A 12,759-nucleotide genomic window follows, 5' to 3' on the forward strand; every position below is an offset into this window, starting at 1 on the left:
AGAACTAATTCACTCGATAGAAGCCCACAATATAGTGATAAACTAAATTGCTTCTTTTTATTGCAAGGCACTCCGCCTGGACACACCCACCAGCTGTAAACAAAATTGGCTGACAACTTGTCTCAGGCATGAAAGAAAAATAAACAAAATACAAATTAAACTATATAGTCCTGCTACATATGTGTACTTATTATCAGTTATCAAAAACAATACATTAGTTCTTTCATATCTGTACTAAGTTGCTCTTTAAATGTCAGTGGTGATATTAACCAATCACAATGATGTGTTGTTCACTGATCTAACCTATGACTAGCCACATAGTCAGTCTGCAATAATAAATGACACCAGGGGATTGTAATTGGCAAACAAAGACATTACATCCCAGAGTTCTCTTTCTGCCCGACGAGGGGACCAGACGAGGGGACCATGTGACTTGCCCAGAGCAGAAGCATAATGAGTCACAGCAGGCTTTGTGGCACCCACTTATTAAATCTGAACCACATGACCTACACTGCTAACTGACACGCTGAAAGAATCACATGCTGAGTTCCTAAGAGCTTTCACTTTCCAGCTTGTGCCACACTTTGGTACCCAGGCCAGACAGGAAAATTTGCTTTAATGCTTATAATCTGGAACAACTTAATCTTACTCAATGCCACTGCTGACAAAAAATATCAGACATTCAGTGTGTGTGCTTTAAATGAAAGAAAAACATCCCAAATGTAATTTTACAAGGTGTTTTTAGAGCACAGATCTGTTTCCCCCCCCCCCAAAAAAAACATTTCAATGTCTGGGTAGGAGCTTTTTTTTAAATTCCCTAATCTGCAGCATTCAAGGGCTTCAGTGCCAACAAAGGTTGATGCTTCGGGGCTAAGGGAGGCTATGCACTAACAGAGTTATTTACAGGCTCTGACAGCACACTCATTTTAAGCTCTACTGGCGAGACTCCAGCAATGCAGTCCCAACCCTAGACACGTATGCAGCATCGGCTTTCCCAAAACCTTTTTCTCCCTTTAGTAGCCAGTTTAGAAAGATCCTTCTTCCTCTACAATCATTTTTATGAAGTGATTAAGTAGTTATCAGCAAGCAACGAAGAGCAGCTTTTTTATTTTCGAAATTATCTTTAGTGTTTCATTTTTTTTTTTAATTCCATGCACTAATATGACCAAACCAAATGTGACAGATAATGTCTCAGGCTGCAAGCATGTTAAGTTTTGGAAATAGTGAAATAATTCACCTCTGAAATCCACAATATGGTACTCACATTAAGAACAATGTGACTATAGTTAATGAAACAGTTCCTCTATGTCCACTGGATTTGGGATCTCATGCAGATGCTCCAGTTGGAAAAAATGTAATTCACAATCCGCAGATCCAGTGACAACTTTTACTCTGCCTGGCAGCCTTTCCTATCCCACTTTGAGGAGCTCAGATTTTCCTCTCTCCTGACCTCTCCATACAGCCTATCTCTGTCCCTGCTACTGTCTCTTCTCTTCTCTTCTCTGCCTTTTTACCTTTAATTTAGTTATGATTTATATATATTTTCTTATGACATATTTTGTGTTTGTATATATATATATATATATATATATATATATATATATATATATATAAACTTAAAATGTAATAAATAGAATTGAAAAAAAAATACGATTGCAAATAAACTTTTTTCTGTGGAAAAAAGCTTTCACTGGGAGAAAATAATGATAGTGAAATGGTATATTCGAATGGTTTGTAACAGATATACTTAAAAAGACTAGTTATTATAAAGCTATGAGTTATGTACTGGTAATTGTTTTTGAAGATTAAAATCGAGTTGGGCACACAATCTCAATATGGCAGCCATATTATGGTACATTCAAGGTTACCTGTATGTACTGCATATTTAACCCAATTGCCAATATGAAAAAAACAACCTCAAATGGTCTCTGACATATTAGCCTCTCAAAAGGTGACGGTGGCGAGTTAACTAAAACTATTGCCAAAAAAACTGATCCACTAGAAGATGCAACACCATCAGAACTTAGGCTACCAACACAACACCAAAAAACAGAGTAAGTGGTTTCATTTTTTTTTTTTTGCCACTTTAAATTATGTACTAAAACATTTAACCTTTTGTTGCTAGGTTCTTTATGCTCAAAGAATTTCCATTTAAAACGGACCTATTCCCCACAATGATTATGTTAATAAAATCAAAAATAAAATAAAACAAATCACAATTATTTTCATATAAAATTGTTAATTTTTTTATTCATTTTGTAAACAAGAAATATAAAGTTTAAAAAGAGAAACTTCTGCAAAATTGCAAAAAGGGTGCAATTTGTTTCACAATCGCATTATCCTAATGAGTATACCACCGGACTTATTGCAAGCACTGTTTAGGTAACGTTTAAAGGTATAATGAGAAATATTGCTACTGATAGACATTTGTATTCACCAAGGTTTAAACAGTTTGCTACCTTTTAGAATCAACATCTACATATGCTGCAGTTGGATTGTAAGCCACAATACATCCCTAAAATGAAAACACAGCAGCAAAGAAGCAGGGCTGTGCAATATTTCACTGTGAATGAGAAAGCGGCAAGGATGATGACACTAATCCTGCAGCAGCAGATTCCCAATTAAAAACCAAAGGGCTTGCCATCACATTTATGGCAAGCAGTTTAAATTAATAAATCATAATTTACAAAAATCAGCATCGGCAGCTATAGTTTTCTTCCCCTTTGCAAACTTTAATTTCTGCCAAAGATCTGTATTATTTCAATAACAAATAAATAACAGTAAGAAAACAAAAAACTTACAAAGCATTGTAAATGTACAGTTTTATATTACAGATTATAGATCTTTTATCAAGTTATTTTTAGAGCATTTATGTTCTCCCTCTGAATGCAAATATAAGACATTGCCAGTTCAAAGTGCATATAATAACACACAGTCTTTCTTTTTACTCCGATGGTGTTTCGTGTTCTGCGCCTGCTGACAGTGATTAGTCTTTGCATCACAGTGTGTTTCTGGCAGTGCCAAGTCGATGGCACAGAATTCAGTCTTTCACTGTGCTGATGTAGGGGACATAATGAAGTCACTGAGTCGGCTCACTTCCACTTGCCAGTTGGGTGGTTTCTTGGCCGACAAGTGGCGACGCGCATGCTTGGTGAGGTGGTCACTCCTCATGAAGCGCCGGTTGCACATTGGGCAGACAAACCTCTTCTCACCCGTGTGAGTCCGGCGATGCCGGGATAGTTCATCTGAACGGGCAAACTTCCTGTCGCATCCCTCCCAGCTGCAGCTGAAGGGCTTTTCACCTTAAAAAAACAAACAAAAAAACTATTGATATAACTCTAATACAAGAAAGCTATAGGCTGAGATTTCTTAAAGAAATTCTAAATTATATGTGCTTATTTATACATATTTATATATATATATATATATATATATATATATATATATATATATATACACACACACACACAAACACACAGAGACTCAATCTATATATTGCTTATGTATCCATTTCTATGTTTCTGTTCGTGATGCCTTTTTATGCCTCTTATGAATTTAACTTAAGGTATGGGCCTGAACCTACTTATTTGCCTGGGTACTTCCTTATTTCCAGGGTACACCGAATTTGTTCTCATAATGGAATAAAGTTACAAAAGAGCTGCTAGTACCTGTGTGTGTTCTCATGTGGGCCTTGAGGTGGGAGCTCTTGAAGTAGGTCTTTCCACAGCCAGGATGGCTGCAGATGTAACTGCGGATCCTTGACTGGTCAATCTGGGGGGTCATCTTCTGCACCGGGATGCTGAACCCTGGGGCAGGAGCGATTGGAGACAGCTTGGTGCCATTGGGGGTCGTGGTTAGTTGCTTGGGGATCACCGAATGAGGGACAACAAACATGATGGAGCCTTTCGGGACCGCGGTTCCCATAAACATCATGGGCTGGCACATGGCTGCCTGCTGTCTGGCTGGAGTGTTAGCCTCGATATCCGTGACCAAGGGATTGGCTGTAGAGGGGACAGGGAGCATCTGGCAAATGACAGGCATTGGCGATACTCCAACAGGGTTCATGGAGGACAAGGGTACTATTACAGAGCCCTGTGGCATGCTGACAGCTGCAGATAGGGGCCCAGCCATTACAGATGGTGTAATAACTGGAGGGGAAGAGTATACAAGCTGCTGCAATACCGGATTTTGACTGACATGTGCTGGTAATGTTCTGAATGGAAGTATTGATGCGCAGGGCAGTCTCTTTTTCTCTTTACTGCTGCTTTTTTGGGATGGACCCCAGCACGTATCTGTCTGTTCTACAGGAGTGTTCTCTCTCACTACTGGAAGGGAACTGCGGCTGCAGGGAAAGGCGTCTGCAGTGTGACGAATGACACTTGTTGCCTGAGCCTTCTGCTGTTTAACTGGCACAGCTGATGTCTCCACTGAACGCCTATCACCCTGGGATGAATTCACATTGACTGCCATGGGCTTTCCTAATTCAGGCATTCTAGATGGGACTATCTGTGGCGCTGGTGTTGTCTGCACGCACTGCTGAGACATCTCAAAGTTTGGAGGACTGTAGGGTGGTGTCATGCACTGAAAGCAAATAAAACAAATTATTAGTTCATCTTTTTTTTTTTTTTGTTAATCAACTGTTTTACAAAACCAACCCCCATGTTATATCCCTGTTGGATCCCTGCTTTTCAATGCTCAGAATGATTCAATACAATATAGGTATACTCCTCTTAATAAAAAGCAGTGTTAGAACAACTCACTGCAGGTACTTACAAATGGCGAAGCATGAAAATCTTCTGGGCCAGGCATCAGAGAGTCCTCCATCTCTTCAGACATGTCAGAGGAGGGTGTGAGGGGCCTGAGCTCCGAGTACCTCTTCGGGCCTGCTTTCCACCTGCAGCTCATGGACATCAGGGCCTCGACCGCCTCAATGTCCCCTTTCTCTGTGGTGCTGCTCCAGGAGCACTCGCTGTTGTGCCGAGGCCTAGTGACACAATCCATTGCTTCTTCCTGTGTGGTCAGGGAAAGTCAGACAATTATTACTGTGCATTTATTTTCAGACCACTCTCTCCCACTCAAACCACCCAGCTGTTCTAAGGTGGGACACAACATAAAGTTAGAAGTGGTGTGGCAATCTTGAGTTAAAAGGCTTTAAGGATGGGATTGGAGGGAGAGGATTTCCTTTTGCAGCTGCATCCAAAAAGGAAGCTGACAAAGAAATCCACTCCCTTTTATTGTAGTCCAAATTCAGTGGAACTAGAGCTTACACAGTGCATCAAAGTCTAATTTAGTTGACTAAAATGGGTGTGTTTCAAAAAATTCATTTTTTAATTACAAAGAAAAAAATAAAGTACACCTTAAAACGATAAATGTACAGTAGTCACTGCTGCATAGCAATGTTCATTAAAAATATGTAGAATTATTATTCAAATAGACTACCATAAAATAAAAAATAACTGAGCTGAGAGGGGCAGTGTATCTTCCTATTTGGAACACATCATTCCTGGAATGCGTATGCCTGAAACAGCCCGATTGACTTCTAGATTCTGCACTGCACGCACTCGCTGACCCCCCAGTTCCAATCTCCGCGTTCAACTCGTGTGATTGGTGGTCGAGGTCACGTCGCCCTCTCCATACTGGCCGCACCAATAGTGTGGGTGGGCATGTGAGCAATGCGTGATCAGCCGCTGTTCTTCAGCACTGAGGAAACGTGAACTATGGCAACTGTCTGCACCTTGTAACCTTTCACCTACTTCTCCAAAAAAAAAAAAAAAAAACACTGCCAGTATCCAAACGCGCATATAGAGACACACCGTCTATGAACACAAGCAACACTGTAACAGTGTCTCAATACATTTATATTTTTAAATGTACAAACAAGCCTACATGTTTAGAGGCTTCTGTAAATGGATTCTCTTTTCGATAACACAACATTAAAAGAACCATTCTTACTATAGACATATAAAAGAAATGAAAACAAATGTTTGTCCAAATTCAGTATTTAATTATAGAGAACAATGCTATCACACTTATGTTAATTCCGCTCACACGTTCATTTTTTTTGGTGGGAACATAAATAATATTACCCTACCTTTGTCAAATTTACAAAATGTATATTTTTGACAAGTACACTTTCTCAGTATAAAACAAAAACACTTAAAATGGTTTTATTGACAGGGAAAAAATAGGCATTTTCATACATTTATAACGGGATACAGTTATTTTGAATACAGTTGAATCATAAAGCATTACTTACTATATTATCTGACTGCTGGAAAGACGAAGCTGTGAAATTAAGCATCTTCGGTCTTTTTTGTGATCAGATGTCGCATGAATGTACAGTTTTCCAATATACAATGTAACCGCGAAGTTATCTGCATCCGTTTACGCCTGAAACTAAAAGAAAGTGGTAAATGATGCATTTTCTCGTCCCAGCTCCATTCAGACTACGTTTTACCGGGCGAGGGCAAGGATCAGGCTTTAGCCAATCATATGTAAAGGTGTGTAGTGCTCTGACCAATCGGGTGGGAAGGGACGCGTGATCAGGAGCTGATCTGCTGCGTGAAAATCTTCTAAACGGAGCGTGGTACACAAACAGCACAGTGCGTGTGTGCTCGATGCCTTTGTTCCTAAGTCCTTCACAGGTATCACTGGCACGTATTTCGTTTAATGAGTCATCTGATCAGAGGGTTAACAAGTTAAAGGTATGCAATGTAATGAACAAACACAGATTTCAAAAACGTAATATCATACTCACATGATTATCAAAAACCCAGAGCTATAGATAGGCAACGTAATATTTAGGACTTATCTATTTATATTGTTGTGGGTGTAAACGCGTTATAAACCCGTAGTTCAATCCACAGCAAATGCACAATAATGCGCTTTTAAAACACAAACGTAGTAAAGAATCATCTTAAATAAGAAACCCCGACAAACAAGTGTCATAGTCACAAAAGGATTATTTCCAAACCACTTTTGTTTTTGTTGACAAAAATGAAAATAACGTCCTCATTCTGGAACAGTTATTCTCTGTGTTTAAGATTAGATGTATGTTCATACTCCTATCCCTGTACTGCTAGTAATAGTAGCAGTACAGTATATAATGTAATACTAATTTCTGGAAAACTAGTCTTTACAGCACAAAAATTAATCTGGTCTCCCTCAGCAATACATAATTAGTTAAATAAAGTCCACCTCTGTGCAATCTAAGTGTCACATGATCTGTCACATGATCTCAGTATATACATCTGTTCTAAAAGGCCCCAGAGTTTGCAATACCACTAAGCAAGGGGCACCACCAAGCAAGCGGCACCATGAAGACCAAGGAACTCTCCAAACAGGTCAGGGACAAAGTTGTGGAGAAGTACAGATCAGGGTTGGGTTATAAAAAAATATCCGAAACTTTGAACATCCCACGGAGCACCATTAAAGCCATTATTAAAAAATGGAAAGAATATGGCACCACAACAAACCTGGCAAGAGAGGGCCGCCCACCAAAACTCACGGACCGGGCAAGGAGGGCATTAATCAGAGAGGCAACAAAGAGACCAAAGATAACCCTGAAGGAGCTGCAAAGCTCCACAGCGGAGATTGGAGTATCTGTCCATAGGACCACTTTAAGCCGTACACTCCACAGAGCTGGGCTTTACGGAAGAGTGGCCAGAAAAAAAGCCATTGCTTAAGAAAAAAATAAGCAAACACATTTGGTGTTCGCCAAAAGGCATGTGGGAGACTCCCCAAACATATGGAAGAAGGTACTCTGGTCACATGAGACTAAAATTGAGCTTTTTGGCCATCAAGGAAAACGTTATGTCTGGCGCAAACCCAACACCTCTCATCACCTCGAGAACACCATCCCCACAGTGAAGCATGGTGGTGGCAGCATCATGCTGTGGGGATGTTTTTCATCAGCAGGGACTGGGAAACTGGTCAGAATTGAAGGAATGATGGATGGCACTAAATACAGGGAAATTCTTGAGGGAAACCTGTTTCAGTCTTCCAGAGATTTGAAACTGGGACGGAGGTTCACCTTCCAGCAGGACCATGACCCTAAGCATACTGCTAAAGCAACACTCGAGTGGTTTAAGGGGAAACATTTAAATGTCTTGGAATGGCCTAGTCAAAGCCCAGACCTCAATCCAATTGAGAATCTGTGGTATGACTTAAAGATTGCTGTACACCAGTGGAACCCATCCAACTTGAAGGAGCTGGAGCAGTTTTGCCTTGAAGAATGGACAAAAATCCCAGTGGCTAGATGTGCCAAGCTTATAGATACATACCCCAAGATACTTGCAGCTGTAATTGCTGCAAAAGGTGGCTCTACAAACTATTGACTTTGGGGGGGTGAATACCTATGCACGTTCAAGTTTTCTGTTTTTCTGTCTTATTTCTTGTTTGTTTCACAATAAAAAATATTTTGCATCTTCAAAGTGGTAGGCATGTTGTGTAAATCAAATGATACAAACCCCCAAAAAATCAATTTTAATTCCAGGTTGTAAGGCAACAAAATAGGAAAAATGCCAAGGCGGGGTCAATACTTTTGCAAGCCACTGTACCTGCTTGGCTAGGTCTCACTCGTAAAGTGTTTTAATCTCAATGTGACTACCTAGTTAAATAAAGGACAAATAAAAAATAAAAGTACTTCTTTAAACCTTCTTCTTTTGAATGGTGGAATGCATTATAAAAATATTTTCTTTAAACCGGAAGGTTGTTTATTGAATCTATTTCTTGTAAAAATGTACCGTTGAAAACAATTGCTTGAAAACTGAAATTGAGAATAATTGTTGGAGAATGTTGACAGGCATTAGCATATGGAAGTAGTCCTTAACTTTTTCACAACTCCAACCATGTTTTAATATATCCAGTCCCTGGAGGTGTGGGATAACCAGTATATAAATACATTGTACATCAAGCACACCAGCCACCAGTTCTTTTCAAGTGGAATATAGCTGGAGACTGAAAGCAAAGACCTACTGAAGTGCTTCAGAAGAAGTAGATGGATTAGTTAAATGACAGCTCTCTGGACAGACGCTCTGACTGACTGCCCAGAATAACTGAATTAAATGGCTGTAGTTTATCAGATTGAGCAGCCTGGAGTGCAGCAGTTCTGTGACTGTCCAATTGTGATGAAACAAGCATTCCTTTGCACAAATCTGGGGGTGATTAGAGAAGTAATTTCATGAAGGTATTTCTATTTGATTCACAATGTGAATACGGTTGCTGCTGCAGTATTTTGCCTCTAGAAATACACCGGCTTTTGTGTAAATGAGCCGTCTCATACATGATCTATTGATTTGAATGCAAATGGTACCCCTGGGCCCTGAAATATATTGTGTCATATATAAAAGATACATCTGATAACAACGGATCTGATAGACCTTGATAGCAACTGCTAAAGAATGTCCTTACCAAGTTTCTTCACCTCATGATAAGCAGTTCTCAATATACTGTAAAGTGCAAGGTATTTTATGTTTAATTAACATTATTTAATGTGAAGGCCGTTATTTGTGATAAATGTTGCACTAAGATGAATCTGTGCACCATATACATGTGTATTGTATGAAAGCATCTAGAACACATGTGCTTGTGTTAATGTAGTTTGATTGGAACTTCGCAACATAACTGCCGCGTGGAGTGAAAGTAAAATCTGTATTGTGCAGCACAGAGAAAGTAATATAAAAGTGCTGCAGTATTGTTTTCAGTTCTGTTTTATTTCGAGCAATTCATTCCGGACTTGATGTTTGCAGGTAGATGAAGAGTGGTGCATTCACAATGTAGTGTCACCTTGAACAGCAGTTTATTGTTTGAGTGATAGCAGATGCACCAGAGTTCGTGATGTGAACATGACAGAAAGACACACAAGCCTGGCATGGTCAGCCTGACCCGAATAGACGTCTCCAGAACTTAAATAATCGATCATACAAACTGAGTGAATTCCTTTGTTCAAGTTGACAAACTTTTTGGCCAGTGTCTTTTTTGTATCAGATAAGTAATACTATCCACAAAGGGATATTGCAAAGAAATTAACTATTTTCCAGACTTTATTATCACGTTAACATGGATGAAACCTACTTGCCAGCACACTTCCATATCTACTTCGTGGATTCTGCTTCATGTGGTGCTCTTCCTGCCTAAACAAAGACAACAGACGGGCAGTGAGTCAATAACTCATGGTTAGGTTAAAAATAGAATATAAAGAAAGTTCTTGACTTGGCTGTGATCCTATTGTTTGCTTATTTAATTCTATAGGACCTGCCCTGTCCAAACTAGGTTGTCAGTTAAAGAATACACACATTTAAAGTAAAAATAAAATACAAAATAAGACACCGAAAGACAACTAGACCCACAATTCACCATATCAAAACCATGAGTATTACTCTAGAATACCATAGAAATTGATTTTGGATAAAGTAAACAGGGCAGGTGTTCACTCTTCGGTGCTGATAACACAGATCTAGCCTTTGTAATGTACATCTATGGTTGTTAACGAGAACTGAAGAGCAGCCAAAGTAACTTTGCACAGACTATAAAAAAAGTAAGAAAAAACAATATCTGAGTAATTTAGATTTCTCTTCTTTGTGTTAACAACAGTTCTATTGTATATCTGCTTTACTGATTTTTTGAAAAATGAATCTGAAATTACATGCAAATAAAAACAAAACTGGGTTTGATGTAATATTGGAATGCATGTGGAGCAGTCTGAAAGCTATTCAATATGGTAAGATAAATTCATACTAGTATAAGATTAACATTAACATTAAAGAGTGAGTAGAGAAAGGTATTTGGGTTGATACCATGAAACTGCAACAATCTGTACTACTGTAGAGTCTATCTGAATCTGCAGCATGAACAATATGTGTATGATACAATGAATGCCTACCATTATCTCTACAAACTTTTGCAAAAGGGAGGTGCTGCCTGTATAAACTGCAGATTAGATAAATTGGCTTAATGTTCTTATCAGTCACGTGAGGGGATTCCTACTTATACAAGAGTTTGTGCTGCGTGTTGCAGGTGTTACCTTAAAGAGAAGGTAGTGATTGTATTTACACAGATTCATTTCTACAGGGACTCATGTATGATATACTTAAAGTTGTAAAACATGGTACTACAGAGCATGGTAAGAAATGTTACAGCAGATTGATAAGGCCCAAGGTTAGGGTGCGATTTAATGGATTTTCCTGGCTCTTTTTTTTTTTATCCCTGGGACTGCTTTGAGTTGTCATCCCAAGGGGGGATAAATGTACCCCCCCCCCAATCCCGATAAAAGATTTTAAATTTACAGTGGATCTCTTCTGAACATTTTAAACATCTGATATTTAAAATTATAAATGTATTCTGCATCACTTTTGCGCAAACTGACTTCAAAAAGCTCGGTCTAAGGATTTCAGGTTGTAAGATCAGTAGCACATTGCATTAATATGATTTTAAAATAAATAAATAATAAAGAAAAAGAAAAAGGAATGGAGTTTAATTTCACTGGAGCCGGATAATGAAGTTCAGCTGTAAGAAGTGTATCAGGCTCGGATTCCACTCACCGGTCATTGTCATTCAACAGTAGTGCTGTATGCACCGTAACCAGGCAAATTGACCAATGAAAATCAACTATGTGAACGTCATTCAGCTGCTGTATTTCAAACTGTTATTTTTTTATTATCATCAGAAGTGCATACTATACTAAAGAAAAAACTCAAGTACTTATCATGAGTGTGTTTTAACATTTTAGTTGCTGCAAGCATAGGTAGCGTTTATGTTGTCTTTTTATACCGTATCCACAAATACAATAACCACATTATCTTGAATGATGGCAGACTTGGCAAATGTGTGATTCCTAAATATTTTTTGTAGCAGTTGATTCAGTATAAATAACTAAATAACTTTGTGATTCTCTTAACTATTTAAATTGTGTACTAGAGGTCTATAAAGGATTGCTGTGATGTTTTCTTATTTGTCTATTTTACCCCCCCACCCCCCACTAGAAATTTGACAAAAGGGCAAAACCTCCTTGTTCTTAGGGGGTTCCGGTGTAAATCATTCTAATTTTAATTCTTCTGTTGCAAAAGTAGTTCTTCAAATAAAGTTCTGGGCTATTTGAGTCTCACAAGCCACTGAAATCAAACCTGGCTCTTCTGAAGCGCATTCCTTGTGGGTGTTGGCAGTACTGAAGCATACTCTGAAATGAGTGCTACTGTTTCGTGGGTGTTGACTCATATTCCCCACTTTCTATTGCTGCATTCGATGCTGTGCCATGCAACACAGAAATGCTTGTTAAATTAATCCTCAATGGTTACTGTGTTTAAGATTGCTGATGAGCAGTTTGACTATATCAGTTAAAACGTATTACAGAAAAATCTATTTTATCTGAATCCAGTGTCCTCAGCATGCCAAAGACAGCAGAAGCTTTTGCTCGTTTATGTTTTTTGTAACATGCATAGTAAGTTTAAGAGAAGAATAAATAAATAAAACAAGCCTGTTATTCAGTCAAAGAAGTGTATTAAATTAAATTTAATTCCCTTGACAAGTACACATTTTTACAGTTAGAGTGGTGCGCTATGGTCCATTAGTGCTTGTAGAGAACATTCAAATTTGTCATCTACAGCACAGACTTTTTTCTTTTCGAGGGTTAAATTAACAACACTAGTACTCCAACAGTAAACATAGTACTGTAGTTCTGCCCACAGGATGTACATTTTACCAATTCTTACATTACATGAAATTATATTTCAATTTACTGTTAAATCATTTCGAAACAACTTT

The 12,759-nt window shown here is 38.5% G+C and overlaps 1 protein-coding gene across 1 annotated transcript; it reads right to left on the reverse strand.

The window, feature by feature from the left end:
- Positions 1-2,230: 2,230 nt before the first annotated feature.
- Positions 2,231-6,431, reverse strand: LOC121313250 (Krueppel-like factor 10). Its single transcript, XM_041245589.1, has 4 exons — positions 6,257-6,431; positions 4,774-5,010; positions 3,669-4,581; positions 2,231-3,302 (listed from the first exon to the last, which is right to left on the reverse strand). Exons 1-4 carry the CDS (start codon positions 6,299-6,301, stop codon positions 3,049-3,051), a joined length of 1,449 nt encoding a protein of 482 aa, XP_041101523.1. The 5' UTR covers positions 6,302-6,431; the 3' UTR covers positions 2,231-3,048.
- Positions 6,432-12,759: the final 6,328 nt, after the last annotated feature.

This window comes from Polyodon spathula, chromosome 3, assembly GCF_017654505.1.
Source record: "Polyodon spathula isolate WHYD16114869_AA chromosome 3, ASM1765450v1, whole genome shotgun sequence".
Lineage (NCBI taxonomy): Eukaryota > Metazoa > Chordata > Actinopteri > Acipenseriformes > Polyodontidae > Polyodon > Polyodon spathula.